The sequence below is a fragment of the Muscardinus avellanarius genome, assembly GCF_963383645.1.
Source record: "Muscardinus avellanarius genome assembly, chromosome: 2".
Classification (NCBI taxonomy): domain Eukaryota; kingdom Metazoa; phylum Chordata; class Mammalia; order Rodentia; family Gliridae; genus Muscardinus; species Muscardinus avellanarius.
The window spans coordinates 202318274-202339949 of NC_137787.1; the positions used below are offsets into that span (position 1 = coordinate 202318274).

Sequence of the window (21676 nt, forward strand, 5' to 3'; positions counted from 1 at the left end):
TTGAAAGCAGTCTGAACTTTTGATTTCTAGGTAGAAGACAGTGAATGGGACAGGCAGCGGACAGGTGTGAGGATAGTGTCTGGTGGGGAGGCTTGTTCACGGCAGCAAATCTCACTGCAGGTGCGGTTTGAAAAGAAGGCAGGGGCTGTGGCCCCCTTAGGGGCACCTCACTCTCCTTTGTTCTTGTTCTGGGCACATGGCGCCAAGAGCCTCACGACAGCGTAACAAGAAGGGAGCTTTAAAAAGATGAGCAGTCATGTCATAAAACAGATTTATGAGATCCTCCAAGCCATGTGCTTTAAATCCCTGTGGTTGTGGTTCTTGTGTAAAAAGATAGTAGCCAAGCACAAGAAGAAACAGATTATTTTACAAGCGAGGGAGTCTAGCGGGCGCGGTGGGCACGCTTGTAATCCCTGCATTCGGGAGGCTGAGACAGGAGGGTCTCGGTTTGGGGGCAGCCTCAGCTACTTAGGTCCTTTGCAAATCAGTGAGACCCTGTTTCAAAATAAAGAATAAAAAAAATGGGGCTGAGGGTGTAGCTTGGAGGTAGAATGCCACTGGGTTCCATTTCCAGTACCAAAAAAAAAAGAAGAAGAAAGATAAAACAAGGGAGTCAGGAACAAGCATGTTAGATTGAAGAGTTAATTAACATAGAGTACTCCGAGAAGTCCTATCTCTGTAGTTGCTAAGGAGGTGGGTGATGGACAATTCTCCTTCTGGTTCTCAGATGATGGTTAGAAGCATCTTCCTGTTCCTGGACCGCACATACGTCCTGCAGAACTCCATGCTGCCTTCTATCTGGTGAGTGCCCGGCCAGCGGAGCCACGCCACCACCACGCAGTCCTCCACCTGCCTCTCGGGGCCAGTGTGGCAGCTGTGTCCTGCGTCAGCCAGGGTCAGAGATGCCAGTGCAGGGTCCAGTGGCTTCCATCACAAGAGTGCGGCAGGCCTGGGCTGGCGCTGCTCAGGAGTGCTGTGCTTCAGCAGGGCCCAGGCCCCAGGAGCATCTAGGCTGAGCGCACACTGCTCGCTTGCAGTGAAGGGAAGACCAAGGGGCTCTGCAGCTTCTCTCTGGCGGCTCCAGTGTGAGCGGAGCTGCTCTGCCAGTATCCGGCACGGCCCTGGCCATGTGGAGTCCTGGGCTGTGTGGGCCCGCCCTGTGTAGCTGTGTGCTTGGGTCTCCGCGGGCCGCCTCTCCTGGGCTCGGCCCGCCCGCAGGCTCGGCCGTATGTCAGGGCCTTTTGTCTCAGCCCTTGTTCCTCCTGCTCTTGCAGGGGCTGTGTGAGTTGGGAGCCCATCCCCATCTGCTTGGTCTCCCACTGGGTGCCTGCCCTCCCAGGGGTCACTGCTCACACACAGATGATCTTCTCCCGCCTAGAAATGATAGCAGTGCTCCTCTCCCCTGGCGCCCCTGCCTCCTGCCCTTGGCCCCACGGGGAGGCAGTGTGTTTCTGCTCTTCCTGCTGGAGCTGGCTCCTGCACATGCTGTTGCTGTCAGCGGGCACGAGTTGCCAGCTGTGTAGGTGCTCACTTAGCAGCGTTTCCCTGCCCCACGGCCATGTGGGCTGGACACTCCTTGCTGAAGCCCTCTCCTGCCTTGGGACATCTGCCCTTCGTTTTATTCCTCCTACCTCTTCAAACTCCTCACACACTGGATGTCCATGTAGGCCACGAAGGCAGACACCATGCAGAAGAGACAGTTTTGTGTACAGGGAACGATGGGCCGGTACAAACGATAACAGCCAGTAGCAGAGTGTCCTGTGCCAGGGCGCTGCCCCTGGTGCCTGTCACCCCTGGACGGCTGTGAGCAGCGACGTCACCGGCCCTGTTTAGACAGGGCAGAGAGCAGCTTCCTGCCTGTGTCAGGCCCGGGCCAACCTCTTGATTCATAAGCTATAACACGGTGTGTGTCACAGGCCATAAGCTTGGTTGACAGTGTCAGCTAACACCTCCAGTCCACTGTGGGCATCTGCCCCGTGTGGGGGCAGGGAGGGTGGCTAAGGGCAGCCAGGCCTGGTGCCGGAAGTAGGCAGCAGAGAACAGGAAGCAGCAAACCCAGGCAGCTGTGGGCAAGCCTCAGCTAGGCTGTTAGGAAGAGGATGAGGGCATTGGAGCAAGGGGTGCTCTTGTGGAGAATCAGGCCTCTCTGGGCCCTGACTGGCGCTGCTCCCAGTTTTCTGTGGCCTGACCATGCAGTTGATGTGTACTCCACACTGAAGGAGGTTCAGTCCCTGCCCAGGATCACAGCAAGTAGCAGGGCCGAGACTCAAGCCAGTGGCTGCTGTGAGCCACATGGCTGGCCCTGGCCCTGACTGCGCCTGCCGAGGTAAACACTTCATCTGTGGTGTGCACAGGAGGCGACAGGGCACAGCTCTGCAGGGTGCACTGTGCAGTGTTGGGGGGGGCTGTGTGTGTAGGCAGGGCTCCTAGCACCGAGCATACCTCTACTGCCCAGACCACCTGTGCCCGTCACTGGGCAGCCCACTGCTGCCCTGCAATGTAGTCAGGGTGCCCGCCAGAGGGCAGCCTCCACGTGTCTGTCCTGTCCTTTTCGAGGGGCTTGGCAGCTGGGGCCCCCAGAAGTTCTGCAGCACAGTGCAGAGCTGGCTGTCACCAGGGGTGTGCGCAGTCTCTGGCAGCTGAATGAATGGTCTGTCCAGATTCCAGGCCGTGAGCTGAGGAAGCAGGTGAACCCAGACTGGCCTTTGGAGTCTGTTCCCTATGGGAAGGACCAGATACAGGAGGGCACCGCTGGGGGTGGCAGAGGGGAGAGCATCAGAGGCAGGAGGGTGCTGAGTGGTACGGTGGGACTCAAGCTGGCCTGATGCCTCCACAGGCGAGCCAGCAGGTGTGCCCTGTGCTGTCGGGTTGCCAGGCACACACGTGACCTGGGATGTTTAGCACCACCTCTTGGATGGTCAGTCTGATCTTCCCTTGGGTGGGGAAGGAGACATCAGGTATCCTGGACTGGCCAAAAAGGGTACTTTTTGAGATGGGTGTCGTGGTGCGGGCTTGTAATCCCAGTACTTGGGAGACTGGACTGGAGGATTGCAGGTTCAAGGTCAGCCTCAGCAACTTAGTGAAACTGTTTCAAAATAAAATGTGGTGGGGTGTAGTTTTGTGGTGGAATGCCCGGGCTCAATCCCTAGTAACAAACAAAAGAAGAAAACTTGAGACACATGGCTCAGTGCCTTGTATGATACTCCTGGCAGAGCTTCGGAGGAGTGGAACTGAAGCCCGTGTGTGTCTGTGTTTGTGCAGGGACATGGGCTTGGAGCTATTTAGGAACCATATCATCAGTGACAAGATGGTTCAGAGCAAGACCATCGACGGAATCCTGCTGCTGATTGAGCGAGAGCGAAGCGGAGAGGCTGTAGACCGGAGCCTGCTGCGCAGCCTGCTGGGCATGCTCTCGGACCTCCAGGTGAGGCTCCTGCGCACTTGACTGTGCACACCGGCCAGAGTGCAGGAGAATCGTAACGGGGACAGGTGTTCTTAAGCCCCGGAGAGGGGAGAACTCTTAGGCTAATACTGCACCAGGAACCACACAAGGATGACTGAGAAACATAGCAACATCAAAGTGGTAATTTCTAATAGAAAAACACCATAAACAAAAAATTGGGCGACAAACTGGGAAAAAATATCAGCTGCACATATAAAAGGGCTGAGCCTTTTAGTGTTGTCTTTGCCCATGAAGGGCTCTGGATGCTGGTCATGGGCAGCTCGTAGCATGGGGTCCCTGAGCGCTGGAAGGCGGGTTTCTCTGCTGAAATTGGTCACTAACTGCTCATTTCTTAGGTATATAAAGATTCATTTGAGTCGAAGTTTTTGGAGGAGACTAACTGTTTATATGCTGCAGAAGGCCAAAGATTAATGCAAGAGAGAGAGGTGAGACAGCGTAATGTCCTTGAATTGGTGTTTCTGTTTCTCAGGATGCACATCTCCACATCCCTCCTGGCTTCATCTTCTCATACACTCCGACGTTTGGTCATAAGTCAGAAAGCTAGAGTCTAATTGAAACATCTAACAGTGAGCTTCAGTCTCATGATTGTAAGAGTTTTAATTTCTTTCCCGTAACTTAGAAATTATATATTTGTCCTCTCCCTGCTGACAAAAACCCAATAAGAATCAAGCATGGCGATTGCATGCCTGTGAGCCCAGTACTTGGAGGCTAGGACAGGAAGAATACAGGTTCTCAGTCAGCCTCAGTAAGTTAGCAAGAACCTGTTTCCAAATAAAAAATAAAATCATTCTGGGGTTATAGTTTGGAGAGTGTCCCTGGGCTCAATCTCCAGCACAACAAAATAATGATGTTAGTACTAATGATATGACTTCTGAAATAATAAAGGTACTCAAGTTTTAGCAAGAGGATAAGAAATAAGTCCTAAATGCAAAAAAGATAATGACTATCAAATATTCATCTAAGGAAGCCAGGTGTGGTAGCACACACTTGTAATCCCAGTACTTGGGAGGCTGAGACAGGAAAATCGAAAGTTTGCTGCCAGCCTTAGCTACTTAATGAGGCCCTCTGCAACTTAGTGCGACCCTGTTTCAAAATAGAGAATGAAAAATAGAGCTGGGAATATAGCTCAGAGATAGAATGCCCCTGGGTTCAATCCCTAGTACTGCAAGAAAAAAAAAATTTATCTTTGAGAAGAAGTTCCCAAAAAAAGTGTGTGAAAAAGTAAATGTAATACTAAAGTGACCCCCAAACCTGACAACTATCTTCCCAAATGCTAGAGCACAGCTCTAACCGCAGCCCCTCAGGATTCCCCCGACCCCGTGCTGACCACAGCCCCTTGGAATTCCCTCCCCCCCCCCACTGGCCACAGCCCCTCAGGGATTCCCCTGTCCCCCCAGCTGACCGCATTCCCTCAGCGATTCCCCCATTTCCCTGCTGGTACCCAGGACAGGCCCCTAACCTTGTTTCTCGAATCCTGGTTTGGAAAGAAATTTTACATCAAATACAGGCCTGGCAGCTGGGTCTGGTGACATACACTTGTAAACATCCCAGTACTTGGGAGGCCGAGTTCGTGGCCAGCTTCAGCTACTTAGTGAGGCCCTCCACAACTTAGTGAACCCTATTTCAAAAAAAGAAAAAATTGGGCTGGGGTTGTAACTAGGAGATAGAACGCCTCTGGGTGCAATCCCTAGTACCACACACACACACACACACACACACACACACACACACACAAATACAGGCCTGGTTGTTGCTCTGTGATCCTTTGAGATCTCTGGCCATCCCTGTGATGGGCTGTGGATAACTTTGCAGGCCAGCTGTGTACAGATGCAGGGCTGCCAGCAGCTCAGTGCCCTCCACTCCTGCAGCCAGTGGTCAGCACTTGGTAGTGAGCAGGAGCAACGGTGAGCACACCCTGGGCCTCTCCTGGAGGTGCTGTTGCCCTCCCTCGTCACTGGCCACCCATCACCTGTATTGGGATGCAGCTCCAATATGGGTTGTGTATCCTGCTGCTTTTTTTTTTCTTTCGTGTGTGTGTGTTCCTGAGATTTGACCCTAGGGGTATTCAACTTCCAAGCTACATGCGTGTTTTTATGTATGTATGTATGTATGTATGTATGTATGTATGTATGTATGTATGAGTGTGTGTTTTACTAGGGATTGAATCCAGGAGCATTTTACCTCTGAGCTACACCCATCTGGCCCATTTTACTTTTTGTTTATAAACAGTAAACAGTGTTTTGCTAGGTTGCTGAGAGTCTTGCTACATTGCTGAGTCTGGCCTTGAACTCTGTCTTCCTGTCTCAGCCTTCCCAAGTACTGGGATTACAGGCATGTGTCACAATGTCCAGCTTATTTTTTATTTTGAAACAAGGTCTCACCTGCTTTGAGCCTTCGATCCTCCTGACTCAACTCCCATGTACTGAGATTACAGGTGCATACCACCATGCCTGGCTATATTCTGTTTCTTAAAAAGTCTTATGAAATTTCAGTGTCTTGGTTAATGTCAAGAATCTTGTCTCCTTTGGAAGGTTCCTGAGTATCTGAACCATGTGAGCAAGCGTCTGGAAGAAGAAGGAGACCGAGTGATCACGTACCTGGACCACAGCACCCAGTGAGTCCTGCTCAGGAGCTGCATTGGGCTTTCCATGCTGGGCCTCGCGGTTCCTTGGTGCTACCTAGAACTTACTCCACACGCTGGCTCCTGTTGGCGTCGGTGTCCACTTACAAGTCAACCTGTGGCCAAGAGCCCTGGACTTATCGAAGGGCGCTGGCCATCTCCAGTGTTGAGGCAGGGATTGTCTGTGTGGGACACGGCTGTATAGATTATCAAGTTGTTGATGGATGCTTTATGTGACTCCCACTCTTATTTACGATACTACTCTTTGTTTTTCTTTTTCCCTCCCTTCCTTCCATCTTTCCTTCCTTCCTTTGTGATGCTGTGGGATTCCAGGGGCATTTCACCATGGAGCTACAGCCCACCAACCCTTTTATCATTTTTCATTTGGGGACACGTTTTCACTAAGTCGCCACATACAGGCCTCAAACCTGCAGCTCCCTGTTATCTCAGCCTCCCAGGTACTGGGGTTATGGTGTGCCTGTGGCCACGGCACCTGGCTCCCCATCTTCCTTTCTGTCTAGACCTGGAGTTGATGAATAGCTAGGAAAAGAAAAGGAGAGATTGAGTATCCCAGCCAGCCAGGCAGTATTCACTGTTGTGAGGAGTCGGCACGGGGGCGCGGGATGTGCTCGGGAAGGGGCTGATGTGATAATCATGTAGAAGTTGGCCCCTTGTGGGGGGCCAGGCTGGAGGGAAGCAGGGCACAGGATCCCATCAGAAATGGGTTGGGAACCCAAGCCGGGCATGGTGCCGCACGCTTGTAATCCCAGTACTTGGGAGGATAAGACAAGAGGATCTGGGTTCGCAGTCAGCCTCAGCTATTTAGTGAGGCCCTTTGCAACTCAGTGAGACCCTGGGTTTTTTTTGTTTGTTTGTTTTGTTTTGTTTGGTGGTACTGGAGTTCCTGGAAACCCTTCTACCTCCAGGCTATACTCCCAGATCCATTTTTATATTTTTATTTGGAAACAGGGTCTCTTAAGCCAGCGAGGCTAGCTTCGAACCTGCGTGATCCTACTGTCTCCACCTCCCAAGCATGGGGATTACAAGCGTGCATCACCACACCCAGCAAGAGACCCTGTTTCTAAAATTAAGAATAAAAATTAGGAGTGAGGGTGTCGCTCGGAGGTAGAATGCCCCTGGTTTTTATTCCCAGTACCGCAAAACAAAAAGAGAAAGAAAAGAAAGAAGGTGTGGGAATAAAGGAAACACTGAGGAGAAGGGCTCAGTGTCCAGGCATGCCACCTACAGCCCTTGGGCCCCGGGGTCCAGCACAGTCCAGCTCGATGAGACAGGTGGCTGGGTTGTAACATGCTCTTATTCCATCGAGCCTGATGTTCTGGGCTGGGGACTGAGGCTGTAATGTTATCCTGCTTTCTCCATAGGGCTGCTGTGAGATTAAATAAGGTGTGCACTGAGGAGATCTTTATCAACTAAAATTAGTAATACTTCCAATAAAACAGGTGTTCCAGCTGGGCGTAGTGGCGCACACTTGTAAACCCCGCGCTTGGGAGGCTGAGACAGGAGGATCGCGCAGGTTTGAAGCCAGCCTCAGCTACTTAGTGAGACCCTGTTTCCAAATAAAATAGAAAATAGGTCTGGGAGTATATCCCAGAGGTAGAAAGCCCCTGGGTTTCACCCCCAGTACCACACACACACACAAAAAAACTAGAACTGAGTTGTAGATGACAAAAGACAAGGCCAGGAGACGACTTCTGCGTCACTCTCTGAATGTGGTTGTCACACCTGCTAAGTCCCCTGTGATGCTTGTGCAGCTCGGGTGGGTGGGTGCCTGTGACAAGCAGGATGGAGCCCCTGTGCCGGGGCAGGGGCATGGGCAGAAGAGTACGGGGCCAGGTCAGCGTGGGCACTGTGCTTCTGAGTCATGGAAGCCAGTGGGAGCCTGCCAAGCCCTGCAACGGAGCGCCTCAAGGGCAGAGGGTGTGGGCGGCCATGGAGGGGCAGCCCTGAACTCTGAGGGCAAGATAGCTCATCACAGAAACTCGCCACCTGAGTGTCCAGATCAGGCCCTTGTGGGCTCCCCACCCTGCACACTGCGCAGCTCAGGAGTAGCCCAGGTGACCGTAAGAGCCGTGTGCTGGACAGTCAGTGCTCCCTGCCTGCTGGGACCCGCGACCCGCCTGTGCACCGTCCTGTCTAGAAGTGGCGCTGGCCATGGTGAACGAGCACTTGCTCTCTTGACCTATGGGCGCCGGCTCCACCTCCATCGTCAGCCGGCCGGTTTCTCCTCTGCTGCTCCTGATGTTCATTCTCTTCTGCCTTTCTAGGAAACCGCTGATTGCTTGTGTGGAGAAGCAGCTATTAGGAGAACATTTGACGGCAATTCTACAGAAAGGTAGATTACTCTGATCTTTGTTAAGTAAACTGAATGTCAACTGGGCATCGTGGTGCACACCTGTAATCCCAGGAGGATCATGGTTCACAGACAGCCTCAGCTACTTAGTGAGGCCCTCTGCAACTCAGTGAGACCTTATTTTAAAATAAAGAAGAAAAAATAGGGCTGGGGGTGTAGCTCAGAGGTAGAATGCCCCTAGGTTCCATCCCTAGTACCACAAAGGAACGAAGGGAGGGAGGAAGGAAATTTGCAGCCGGGCATGGTGGTCCATGCTTGTAAATCCCAGTACTTGGGAGGCTGAGATGGGAGGATCCGGGTTCGTAGCCAACCTCAGCTACTTGTGAGGCCCTCTGAAACTTGACCCTGTTTCAAAATAAAGAATAAAATAGGGCTGGGGGTGTAGCTCAGAGGTAGAATGCCCCTAGGTTCCATCCCCAGTACCACAAAGGAACGAAGGGAGGGAGGAAGGAAATTTGCAGCCAGGCATGGTGGTCCATGCTTGTAAATCCCAGTACTTGGGAGGCTGAGATGGGAGGATCCGGGTTCGTAGCCAACCTCAGCTACTTGTGAGGCCCTCTGAAACTTGACCCTGTTTCAAAATAAAGAATAAAATAGGGCTGGGGTGTAGCTCAGAGGTAAAATGCCCTGGATTCGATCCCCAGTGCCACAAAAATGTTAGTTTATTTGCATCAGCAAATTGAAAATAATTTAGAAATAACAAGCATTTGCACACTGGCTGGCAGAGGTGCCGCCCTCCATGCACGTGAGTTCTCGCGCTGTGAGTGTGCCACAGAGGACGCACACACAGGCCTGAGGCCGAGGTGGCAGCACAAGAGCCACAGCCTGCTGCCAGCCAGAGGCAGTGTTCAGATGGCCTGCTAGCAGCATCTTCAATACCTGAGCTGGGTGTGGTAGCGCACACTTGTATTCCCAGCATTTGGGATTACAGTGCCCCTGGGTTTCATCCCCAGTACTAGGGGGGGAAAAATTAAAAACAAACCTTTAAAATATGAGATGGGGGATCACAGGTTCCTAGCCTCAGCATCTTAGTGAGACCTAATTTCAAAAAAATTTTAAAAGGGGTTGGGGGTATAGCTCAGAGATAAAGTGACTCTGGGTTCAATCCCTAGTAAAATTACAACACACACACACACACACACACACACACACACACACACACACACACAGAGTTAAATACTTCAAATAATCTTTTTTTTTTTTTTTTTTGGTACTGAAGGTTAAACCTCAGAAGCACTCTGTCTGCGCTACACATCATAACACTATTTTATTTTGAACCAGTGTCTCACTTAATTGCTGAGAGACCTTACTAAATTGCTAATACTAGTCTCAAACCTGCTAATGTCCTGTCTCAGCCTCCTAAGTATGGGATTATAGGTGTGTGCCACCACACCCAAGCTTCAAGGTGTGTGTGTGTGTGTGTGTGTGTGTGTGTGTGTGTGTGTGTGTGTGTGCTGGGGATTGAACTCGGGCATTCGACCTCCGAGCTACATCCCCTACCCTATTTTTTATTCTTTATTTTGGAGTAGGGTCTCACTGAGTTGTGGAGGTGGCCTAAGTAGCTGAGGCTATGATCCTCCTGTCTCAGCCTCCCAATGCTGGGATTACAAGCGTGCGCCACCACGCCCGGCCCAAGGAATCTTAAAATAAATGTTTTTTTCTCACAGTTCATTGAGTATGTGAAAAGTAATCAACTAAAAAGTTAGATTTGATAGCTTATCTTTCAGGAAATATATTTTCTTACTAATGGACTAAACCAATAACAACTTGAATCATGAATCTCTCAAGGCCAGTAGTTGGTATAAAAGTTTTCTGACTATAGCCGGGCCAGGTGGCGCACACTTGTAATCCCCATACTTGGGAGGCTGAGACAGGAGGATCGTGCAGGTTAGAAGCCAGCCTCAGCTACTTAGGCTCTCTGCAACTTAGTGCGACCCTGTTTCCAAATAAAGTATAAAGTAGGTCTGGGAGTGTAGCCCAGAGGTAGAAGGCCCCTGGGTACCACAAAAAAAAAAAGTTTTCTGACTATTGCTGCTCATTTGAAATAAGTGGGCTTTAGTGACACAAGGAGATAAGTAACACATCTCCTAGGATTCAGAAATGACACTCACCTAGCTGTTCACCATCTCAGGATCAGCTGGACCAGCTGGCCTGCGGGAGTAGACAGAGGGACCTGCACACTCTGTGTCCACGCCTTACAGGAGTAGACAGAGGAACCTGCACACCCTGTCCGTGCCACGCCTCCGCTTCCTACGGTGTCTAATCGCCTGTGGAGTCTGGCTTCCTGCGGTAACCTGCCTGTGTCTGCACTCCCCCAGGGCTTGACCACTTGCTGGATGAGAACAGAGTGCCTGACCTCACGCAGATGTACCAATTGTTCAGCCGGGTGAGAGGCGGGCAGCAGGCGCTGCTGCAGCACTGGAGCGAGTACATCAAGGTACTGCGGCTGCCCGGGTGCCCACACCAGCCCAGTGAGCAGGTCCTCATCACAGGCGGCAGGGCGGACGTGTCTACCTTTCCTCAGAGCATCTGTGCACATTTTTCTCAAGTTTATTTGTTTAAGATAACACCGAGTGATGGTCACCGCCCGGGTTAGCAGGCCGTGACATGCTGCAGCAGCAGCAGCATTACTGATAGCGGGCCCACAGGCCTGGCTTCAGGAGCAGTCTGCCCTGCTCACCTGCCATGCTCACTGCCATGCTCACCTGCCATGCTCACTGTCATGCCTCTGCTCACTCTGCTGCATCAGTCGCTCTGCAGGCTCCTGTGTTTCCGAGCAATCCAACTGACCCAGGCTCAGGCTTCCTGCCCAGTGCTGCATGGACCTCTGAGCCCTGGCACCAACTGCCCCAGTGGACGCCTCGCGACGTCCCCAGGCCTCCCTGGTGGCCACAGCAGAGGGTGTGCAGGGCTGCTGCCAGACTGAGGGGTGCTGCTGGGTTCATAAGCCTGTTGCTGACTTGACACTGTTTTTGTAGACTTTTGGGACAACAATTGTCATCAATCCTGAGAAAGACAAAGACATGGTGCAGGACCTGCTGGACTTCAAGGACAAAGTGGACCACGTGGTGGAGGTGTGCTTCCAGAGGAACGAGCGCTTCATCAACCTGATGAAGGAGTCCTTCGAGACCTTCATCAACAAGAGACCCAACAAGCCCGCGGAGCTGATAGGTAGCAACATGGTCCCAGACCGCTTTTTAATATGGGAAAAAAGGCAAAACTCAAGCAGATTTTTCTCCCAAATGTTTAACCCACTAAGTCCTAAGTTTTCAATTCTATTCATATTTCAACGAAATTGACAGGTGCATTAAAATAGATTGGAAATCATAATACAGATTTTGTAATACAGAATCATAATATTCTAAACTTGGCGTGGTGGTGCACGCTTGTAATCCCCGCGCTTGGGAGGCTGAGACAGGAGGATCGCATGGGTTCAAAGCCAGCCTCAACTACTTAGTGAGGCTTTTTCAGTAACTTAGTGAGACCCTGTTTCCAAATAAAATATTAAAAAAAAAAAAGGTCTGGGAGTATAGCCCGGAGGTAGAAAGCCTCTGGGTTCCACCCCCAGTACCACCAGAATCTTAATATTCTGTTATAATTATTACATAATAAGTTATATTGAGTATTGTACAATTATACATCTATACTATAGTTAAGTTTGGGGGGTTTTTTTTTTGTGTGTGTGTGGCACTGGGGGTAGAACCCAGGGACATTCTACCTCCAAGCTATACCCCCCATACCTATTTTATTCTTTTATTTGGAAACAGGGTCTCACTAAGTTGCAGATGGCCACACAAGTTGATGAGGCTGGCCGCAAACCTTCGATCCTTCTGGCTCAGTTCCGCAAAGGATTACAAAGCCTGTACTGCAGCTCCTGGCCTAAGGTTTTATATGTGTTCCACATCTGACAGTGGAGCAAAGTGAGTTAAGCTCAAGGGAGATGTGGGGATCTTCATGAAGCCTCACCAGAATAGAGAGCTGGTGTGCTGGCACGCACCTGTAATCCCCGCGCTTGGGAGGCTGAGACAGGAGGTTCGCAGGTTTGATGTAGCTCGGAGGTAGAAAGCCTTCTCAAAGGTTCAGTCTGCAGCAATACACACACACACACACACACACACACACACACACACATAGTGTCTACATGCACACACTTGTAGGTGTGTGTGTTTGTGTGTTACTCTGTAAGGGAATGAATGTGCAGTGGGAACTGAGCAGGCGTAAAACTTGACCTCACAGCGGGACAGTTCATACTTCCTTTACTGGCCTCTAGGGCCCATCTCTGAAGGGTGACGTCATTCCATCCTGCCTATATGCAGTATTTTTTGCTCAGAAATTGCATTGAGAAGGTTTGTCATGTCTGATTGCTTTTGCAGTGTGAGTGTAAATATATCCGACTCTGGATAGCGTTGTGAGAGAGTTGTTCGTCACCATCTTTGCGTCCTCTGCTCAGTATGGAAGTAGGTAGACTTAGGTGAGACTTCAAAGGGAACAGTGTTGAAGCACCATTATGTTGCAATAGTACCAGAAGTGGGCTATGTATGATGTGCTACAGATGTTGCTTAGGACTGTGGATGATAGCGCGTGGACTTTACTGATGGTTGTCTATTCTGCTACATACTCACAATGTTCCACAATAAGTACGTTCACTTGGACTTAACTAGTATATTGAGGAAGATTCTTTCCTCTTTGACAAAGTCACCTCCGAACTGATTTCGCTAGGTCTTAATTTTGGTGTTGGTACTAGGGATTGAACCCAGGAGCATTCTACCTCTGAGCTACCTCCACCCCTATTTTTCTTTCTTTTTTTTTTTTTTAAAGAGTCTTGCTAAGTTGCTGAGACTGTCCTTAAACCTGCCATTCTTCTGTCTCAGCCTCCCAAGTACAGGGATTACAAGTGTGCTCTCCCACTCCCAGCTTTGAAAACGCCCCTTTTTAAGATCTAGTGAAGTCGCAACTTAATGAGACCCTGTTTCAAAATAAAGAATAAAAAAGCCAGGCGTGGTGGCACACGCTTGTAATCCCCGCGCTTGGGAGGCTGAGATGGAGGATCACGCAGGTTCGAAGCCAGCCTCGCTGGTTTAAGAGACCCTGTTTCCAAATAAAAATATAAAATAAGTCTGGGAGTGTAGCTCGGAAGTAGAAGGCCCCTGGGTTCCATCCCCAGTACCACCAAAAAAACAATTAAATAAAGAAATAAAGAATAAAAAATAGGGCTCTCGGAGTATAACTCGAAGGTAGAATGCCCCTGGATTCAATCGCAGTACCGCAAAAAAACAAATGAGGAGAGGGCTTTTTCAGTCTCTGGAGTACTGGAGCCCAGGCGCATCGTTACTGGGATCAGTCGTGTTTTGTTTTAATCTGGGATTAGAAATAATCTTTTAAGCCTGCCTTTTAGAGCCTTCCTCTGTGGCTTGGTGTCAATTGTGAGGAGTCTGTCCCACAGCACTTGAGCGCCTGCAGTGGAGCCACACTCCGAGGCCTCTGCCTCTGCGGCCTCTGCTCCTCCGCCATGGCTCTAGGCCTGTGCTCTCACGGAGCGCACACCAGGCCTTTCTCACCAAGCTCCTACTCTCCCAGCCAAGCACGTGGATTCCAAGCTGCGAGCCGGCAACAAGGAGGCGACAGACGAAGAGCTGGAGAGGATCCTGGACAAGGTCATGATTCTGTTCAGGTTCATCCACGGTGAGCGGGCGGCCAGGCGCGGCCTCGGAGGGAGGCCTGGGACAGGACGGGCACCCCACAGGTGCGGCTGGCGTCCACACCAGAGCCTCACCCTCGCATGATCTCATCCGCTTATACACAGGCAAAGATGTCTTTGAAGCATTCTATAAGAAAGATTTGGCAAAAAGACTCCTCGTTGGAAAAAGTGCCTCAGTTGATGCAGAGAAGTCGATGCTGTCAAAGCTCAAGCATGGTGTGTGTATGAGAGGACCCCGCTCGCGGTGGGTGGGGGGAGGACTCCCGCTCGCGGTGGGTGGGGGGAGGACTCCGGCTTTCGGGTGGGTGGGGGGAGGACTCCGGCTCTCGGGTGGGTGGGGGGAGGACTCCGGCTCTTGAGTGGGTGGGGGGGAGGACTCCTGCTTGCAGGTAGGGGGTACTCCTGCTGCTCCTGGGGATGGGGGAGGACTCCTGCTGTTCCAGGGGATGGGAGGACTCTTGCTTTGGGGTGAGAGGGAGGACTCCTGCTCCTGGGAGGGGGCGTGGGAGGATTCCTGCTCCTCTGGGCTGGGGATGCATAGCTGTGGTCTCTCACCCGCTCCTGGTCAGAGTGCGGGGCAGCGTTCACCAGCAAGCTGGAGGGAATGTTCAAGGATATGGAGCTTTCCAAGGACATCATGGTCCACTTCAAGCAGGTGGGTCACGTTTCCTCCAGTAAACCCTGGCTTGGGAGGTCTGTGTTTGGGGAATGTCAAGGGGCAGTGGAACCCAAGGAAGAAGTATTCCGGTGGCTTGGAACATTGTGCTTGGCCCGAATGTGTTCTGGAGATTGAAGTAGTTGCTAATACACAGAAACTATTGTAAAATTAAGTCACTTCCTTTCTATACATTAATTATTTCTGAGTTTTTCTGAAATAGTGGCTTTTGTCTTGGCCTTCCTTGTCTGTTTTCAGCATATGCAGAACCAAAGCGCCCCCGGGCCCATCGATCTCACGGTGAACATACTTACTATGGGGTACTGGCCCACCTACACGCCTGTGGAAGTGCATCTGCCTCCAGAGGTGAGTGTTCGGCTTCCACTGCCAGGCCCAGCCCGCCCCAGGCCTGCCACCTAGGAAGCATCCGATCAGTTGGGAGTGCACGCCTGGAATCCTGGTACTCAGGTGGTGAGACAAGAACATCACAGGTTCAAGGCCAGCCTCGGCAACCTCATGAGACCCTGAGTAACTTAGCAGTAGTTTGTTAGAAAATATAGAGTCGGGTGTGGTGGCACACACTTTTAATCCCAGCACTTGGGAGGCCTAGACAGGAGGATCGCAGTTCGTGGACAGCATCAGCTACTTAGACTCTTTGCAACTCAGTGAAACCCTGTTTCAAAATAAAGAATAAAAAATAGGGCTAGAGGGTGTAGCCTAGGGGTAGAATGCTCCTGGATTCCATCCCCAGTACTGCCAAACGTGTGTGTGTGTGTGTGTGTGTGTGTGTGTGTGTGTGTGTGTGTAGTATATGTGTATGTATGTATGTATATGTATATATGTATATTGTGTGTATATATGTATGTGTGTATGTATATATGTGTGTGTATATATCTGTGTGTATATGTGTATGTATATATGTGTGTGTATGTATATGTGTGTATGTATATGTATATATGTGTGTATATATGTGTGTGTGTATATGTATATTTGTGTATGTGTGTATGTATATAGATAGATAGGAAGATACAGAAAATAGGACTAGGGTAGAGCTTGGAGTTAAAATACCCAGTATAAAAAAAGTAACAGTAGCCTTTGATGAGAAGTTTGTTCAGAGAGGTCTCTGGAAGCGGTGTTTCAAAGTGGCCACTTGGTCACAGCCCGAGGCTCCTGTGGAGGTCACGTGCTGTGTCCACCTGCTGGGCTCTCGTTTTGGGAATGGCTGCTTAGCTGCTGGTCCACCCTTCTTTTGTCTGGAGGGGGCATCCAGTAGGGCCTGCCTCTCTGGTGCTAGGTGGCAGGCGGAGTCCCGTTTTTGCAGGTGCTGCCGAGGAAGTAGGCCTCCATGAGTGGGACGGGATGGCTGAGGGTGGGGCCGGCAGGGCTTCCTGGAGACGCACAAGGGGCATGGAAGGAGCCAGGAAGGGCAGGGAGAAGCAGAAAACCCACACTGGGGAAGCAGAGGCCGGCCCTGCAGCCTCCCATGGACATGGCTGGCCCTCTTTGCTATTTGTCTCAGAACCTGTTTTCAGTTCTGAGACATTGTCTTTTCGGGGTTTTTTCTATTGCTGGGCCATGATCAGCGGCCTGTGTCATCTCCTCTTCTCAGCTTGCTCCTCGCTCCATGCAGGTGCACCACAGGCTCAGCACCTGTCTGTCCTGTCCACGTGCCCTCTTCTGCACTGCCCTCCTCCCCAGACCGTGTCCTCGGGGACTTGGCCGGGTTCCCTGGCACCTGGCTCTGCCCCAGGGCCTCCTGGCCACTTGCAGGCAGGTCCCAGCTGCACCCAGTGCTCAGGCAGAAGCCTCTCCACGGTACTGCTTCCTCTGGCAGCCGCGGTGCCTCTGCCCCTGAAGAAGCCTGGCTGGGAACTCAGTCGCTCGGCCGTCCGGACCACCTGGGCGGCCCCTCAACCGCTGGTTCTTTCACTGTTTCTTCTGAGGAAAATCCAGACTCGGAATATGCCAACCCGGTTCAGAGAACGCCTGTGCTTTAGCTTTGGCTTTGGGGTTGGTTTGTTTGTTTGTTTGTTTGTTTGTTTGTTTGTTTTTGCAATGCTGGGGATGGAATCCAGTGGCACTCTACCTCTGAGCTATACCCCCAGCCCCATCTACACCCCAGCCCTATTTTTATTTATTTATTTTTATTTTGAAATAGGGTTTTACTAAGTTGCTGAGATTGTCTTTGAATTTGCAGTTCTTCTGCCTCAGCCTCTCAAGTTCTGGAATCACAGGCGTGTGCCACTGTGCCCAGCGCACACTCATGTCTTAGCGTTAGCTGCACAGGCAGTGAGGTTTCTTCCCACGTGTGCGTGTTTTCCAGGCCCCTTTGAGAACAGGCTGTGTTGTGCCATTACCCATACTATTTCTGTACTTCTCTCCAAAGAACACCACAGAGGCCTTCTCTCAAGCCAGGAAGCCCTCAGCGATGCGGCACTTTGACCTGGTTTCATCAGTCATTGCAGTTCTTTGCAAGCCAGGCGTGGTGGCGCACACTTGTAATCCCAGCACTTGGGAGGCTGAGATAGGAGATGGCAGGATTGCAGCCAGCCTTACAACTTAGTGAGACCCTGTTTCAGAAACAAAATAAAAATAGGACTGGGGGTGTGTAGCCAGAGGTAGAATACACTTGGTTTCAATCCTCAGTACCAAAAAAAGAGTTCTTTGCAGCGTTTTCCTGGTCCCTGTGCAGCTCGGGGTGCGCAGTGCAGGCCGCACCACCTCTTCTCCTCCTTCGGGGCACACTGCTCCTTGTGACGAGGCCAAGATCAAGGGCCTGCCTGAACGCCATGCCCGCGCAGGCTGCATGCTGGGGCAGGCGCTGTGCTCTGTGGATGGCCAACAGAGTCATGCGGTTATGGTCTTCACCCTTTTCCCTGTGTGTTAGTGCATTTCCATTTTTAACTAGGGACTTGCGGGAGCTGTTTCGCTGTCCAGTGCCCGCCCTACACGAGGTCCCTGCCTGAATCAGCCTCCACCTTGATCTTCGGGGCTGCTTTCTTGCCGCCACATTTTTTTTTTGCTTTCTTTTCTTTTCCTTTCTTTCTTTTTCTTTTTTTTTTTTTCTTTTTCTTTTGGTACTGGGAATGGAATCCGGGGGCATTCTACTCTGTGCTATACCCGCAGCCCTCTTTTTTATTCTATATTTTGAAACAGAGTCTCACTGGGTTGCAAAGGGCATCACTAAGTAGCTGAGGCTGTCCGCAAAGCGCGATCCTCCATCTCAGCCTCCTGAGTGCTGGGATTGCAAGTGTGCGCCACCGCGCCTGGCTACACCACCTCCATTTCTGGGTTTAGAAGTACATTGTACTCCGAGGCCCTTTCTTCTGCCCTGCGTTTATTTCTTTCTCGGTGTCACTGTGAATTTTTAGTCTGCTTGTTTTGATGCTTGCCTGGTCCTGGATCTGGCCAGTGGGAGCTCCTCCCACTGTTGACACAGCCTGTCACGTTGAGTGTTTTTTGTTTTCTAGCAAAAGACATTGGTTATGTAAATGCACCGTAACACACAATTTTCCGTCCTGATGCGTCCGGCTCGGTGGTATCAGGGCTGTGCGCTGCTGCGCGCCCGTCACTCAGCTTGTCTGTTGGCGCTTCCTCGCCCCTTGTGAAGCCCTGGCCCCGCCAGCAGCCTCACACCCATGCTGGCCCTCAGCCACCAGCCTTCCTGTCGGGGGCCTGCTGCTGGAGGCCCCACGTGACCAAACTCAGCACACAAACTCCCATGTCTGGAACTGTTAAGATACCGGACTGTGCTGGGGCATGCCTGTAATCCTTGTACTTGGGAAGGTGAGACAGGAAGATCCCAGATTCAAGGACAGCCTCAGCAATCAAATGAAACTCAGCAACTTAGCAAGGCCCTGTTTTAAAACAAAACATAAAATAGACCTGGAGTTGGAGCTCAGAGGTAGAATGCCTCTGGGTTCAACCCCCAGTACCCAAAAAAAAAAAAAGATTCAGGACTTTGTGGGACACAATGGTATATGCCTGTAGTCACAGCATTTGGGGGCTAAGATGGGAATGTTTCAGATTCAAAGCCAACCCAGGCTGACTTACTTAGACCTTGTCTCAAAAAAAAATAGGGGTAGGGTATCACTCAGATGTAAAATGCCGCTGAGTTCAATTCACAGTACCAAAGTGTGTGTGTGTGGTGTGTGTGTGTGTGTGTGTGTGTGTGTGTAGCCACACGGTTGTGTGAATATTGAATGAACCTAGAACATTCTGCCTCTGAGCTACACCCTCAGCCCTGTTTTATTTTTTATTTTGAAATGGTCTCCCTATTTGCTGAGTTTCACTACATTGCTGAGGCTGGCCTTGAACCAGGGATCTTCCTGCCCCAGCCTCCCACGTACTGAGATTACAGGCATATGCCACCATGCCCAGCAGGACTGCTTTTTAATCAGTCATGGAGAACTAAACACTGTGGCCCAGCCTACGACTGTCATGCGTGCTGAGCGTTGTCACCTGTGTCTTCCCTCCTGCAGATGGTCAGACTCCAGGAGGTGTTCAAGGCCTTCTACCTGGGGAAGCACAGCGGCCGGAAGCTCCAGTGGCAGACCACGCTGGGGCATGCCGTCTTGAAGGCGGAGTTCAAGGAGGTGTGCGCGCTGATTCCTTTGACCTTTCGCTCCCTGTGTGTTCATGAAATCGTGGGGGTTAAACCCAGGGCCTCCTGCTAAACAAATGCTCTACCACTGGGCCGCATCTCCAGCCCTTTTTTATTTTGAGACAGTCTTGCTGAGTTGACCAGATGGGCCTCAAACTTAACTTATTTTATTTTATTGCTGTTTGTTTGTTTGTTTGTTCTTATATTCTTAGTACTGGGGATTGAACCCAAAGGTCCTACCTCTCAGCTATACCCCTGCCATAATTTTTTTTTTTTTCCTGTACTGGGGATAGAACCCTGGGGTATTGTACCTCCAAGCCACACGCCCAGCCTTATATTTTATTTTTTATTTTACAATAGGGTCTCACTAAGTAGCTGATGTCCATGAACCATGATCCTCCTGTCTCCGTCTCTCAAATGCTGGGATTTTGTAATGCCAAGCCTGCACCACCACACCTGGCATTTATTTATTTATTTATTTATTTATTTATTTATTTTTATATATTTTTGGTGGTACTGGGGTTCCTGGAAGCCCTTCTACCTCCAGGCTACTCCCAGGCCTATTTTATATATTTTTTTATTTGGAAACAGGGTCTCTTAAGCCAGGGAGGCTGGCTCCGAACCAGCGCGATCCTCCTGTCTCCGCCTCCCAAGCGCGGGGATTACAAGCGTGCGCCACCACGCCCGGCTTATTTTTTATTTTGAGTCATGGTCTTAGTAAGTCACTGCATGCTGGCCTCAAACCTATAGTCCTGTGTGCCACCATGTCCAGCCAGTTAATAGAATTTTTAAATTGTCAGCCAGGAAGGGTGGCACACGCCTGTAATCCCAGTACTTGGGAGGCTTACACAGGAGGATTGCAGGTATGAGGACAATCTCAGCAATACAGAAAAGCTCAGCAACTCAACAAGACTTTTTTTCTTGCAGTATTTACAGTACCTGGGATGGAACCCAGGGGCATTCTACCTCCAAGCTATAATGCCAGCCTTTTTTTTTTTTTTTTTTTTTTAATATTTTGAAACAGGGTCTTGCTGGGTTGCAAATGGCCTCACTAAATAGCTGAGGCCTCCTGTCTCAGCCTCCCAAATGTTGGGATTACAAGTGTGCACCAACAAGACCCTGGAATCCTTCTGTCTCCTCCTCCCTCCCAAGTACTGGAATTACAAATGTGTGCCACCATGCCCGGCAGTAATTTTTTTATTCCTCACAAAATGTCTGAGAGCTAAAGCAGCCTCTCCTGATCTTACAAAGTTTCCGTGTACAGCTGCAAAACTGACAGCTCTGTTTCCTTGAAGGGGAAGAAGGAGTTCCAGGTCTCCCTCTTCCAGACGCTGGTGCTGCTCATGTTCAACGAGGGGGACGGGTTCAGCTTCGAGGAAATAAAGATGGCCACCGGGATAGGTAGGAAGCCCGCTGTGGACGTCTTGGGAGGAGGCGCAGCGGGCAGGCCGCGCGGGCCAGTGGTCACTGTGGCCATGCCCGTGCTCATGCCAGCCTTTGCCCCCACCCAGAGGACAGCGAACTGAGAAGGACGCTGCAGTCCCTGGCCTGCGGGAAAGCACGTGTGCTCACCAAAAGCCCCAAGGGGAAGGAGGTCGAAGACGGGGACAAGTTCATTTTCAATGGAGAGTTCAAGCACAAGTTGTTTAGAATAAAGATCAATCAGATTCAGATGAAGGAAACCGTATGTATAAACTTTGTATTCACAGTAATTTGTGACTGTCAGAGGTCTGCTGCATATTTCTAAGTCTAATCTGAATGTCTAATGTTTACAGGAGAACTCATTTTCATGTACCTTTCATTAACTGTGTTCTCAATGGGAATGAAAATCAGAAAGAAGCTAGGTGTGGTGGCGCACGCGTGTAATCCCAGCACTGGGGAGGCTGAGACGGGAGGCTCGCTACTTAGTGAGGCCCTCTGCAACTTAGTGAGACCCTGTTTCGAAATAAAGAATAAAAATAGGATGGGGGTGTGGCTCAGAGGTCAAATGGCCCTGGGTTCCATCCCCAGACCCGCAAAAAAAAGAAAAAAAAATCAGATAGAAAGCTTAACCACAGTTACCGCCATTCGCCCAGTGGTACACAGGTCATCTCTTCCCCCGACTCTAAGACCACAGAAAGCATGGGGAATTCCCAGAATTCTGTCCTGGCCTCTTCTGTCCAGCGCGTCAGTGCTCTCTGAGCCTTGGGCTCAGGCAGCGTCCTGCCCTGGAAGAAGGGTGGCCTCTGGCTGGGCCTCCGAGGGTGTGGCTGCTGCCTGTCTCTGC

The 21676-nt window shown here is 50.7% G+C and overlaps 1 protein-coding gene across 2 annotated transcripts in view; it reads left to right on the forward strand.

The window, feature by feature from the left end:
• The window catches only part of CUL4A (cullin 4A), a gene marked incomplete at both ends in the record, with an annotated part of 47510 nt that overhangs the window by 18752 nt on the left and 7082 nt on the right, over positions 1-21676 (forward strand). For both annotated transcript variants that reach the window (XM_080690067.1, XM_080690068.1), the window contains 14 exons: positions 728-801; positions 3262-3424; positions 3799-3888; positions 5995-6077; positions 8369-8436; positions 10773-10891; positions 11433-11625; positions 14032-14136; positions 14258-14368; positions 14722-14807; positions 15066-15173; positions 19289-19402; positions 20706-20811; positions 20922-21094. In XM_080690067.1, the coding sequence (XP_080546193.1) occupies positions 728-801; positions 3262-3424; positions 3799-3888; positions 5995-6077; positions 8369-8436; positions 10773-10891; positions 11433-11625; positions 14032-14136; positions 14258-14368; positions 14722-14807; positions 15066-15173; positions 19289-19402; positions 20706-20811; positions 20922-21094 (1593 nt within the window). The remainder of the gene's footprint in view (positions 1-727; positions 802-3261; positions 3425-3798; positions 3889-5994; positions 6078-8368; positions 8437-10772; positions 10892-11432; positions 11626-14031; positions 14137-14257; positions 14369-14721; positions 14808-15065; positions 15174-19288; positions 19403-20705; positions 20812-20921; positions 21095-21676) is intronic.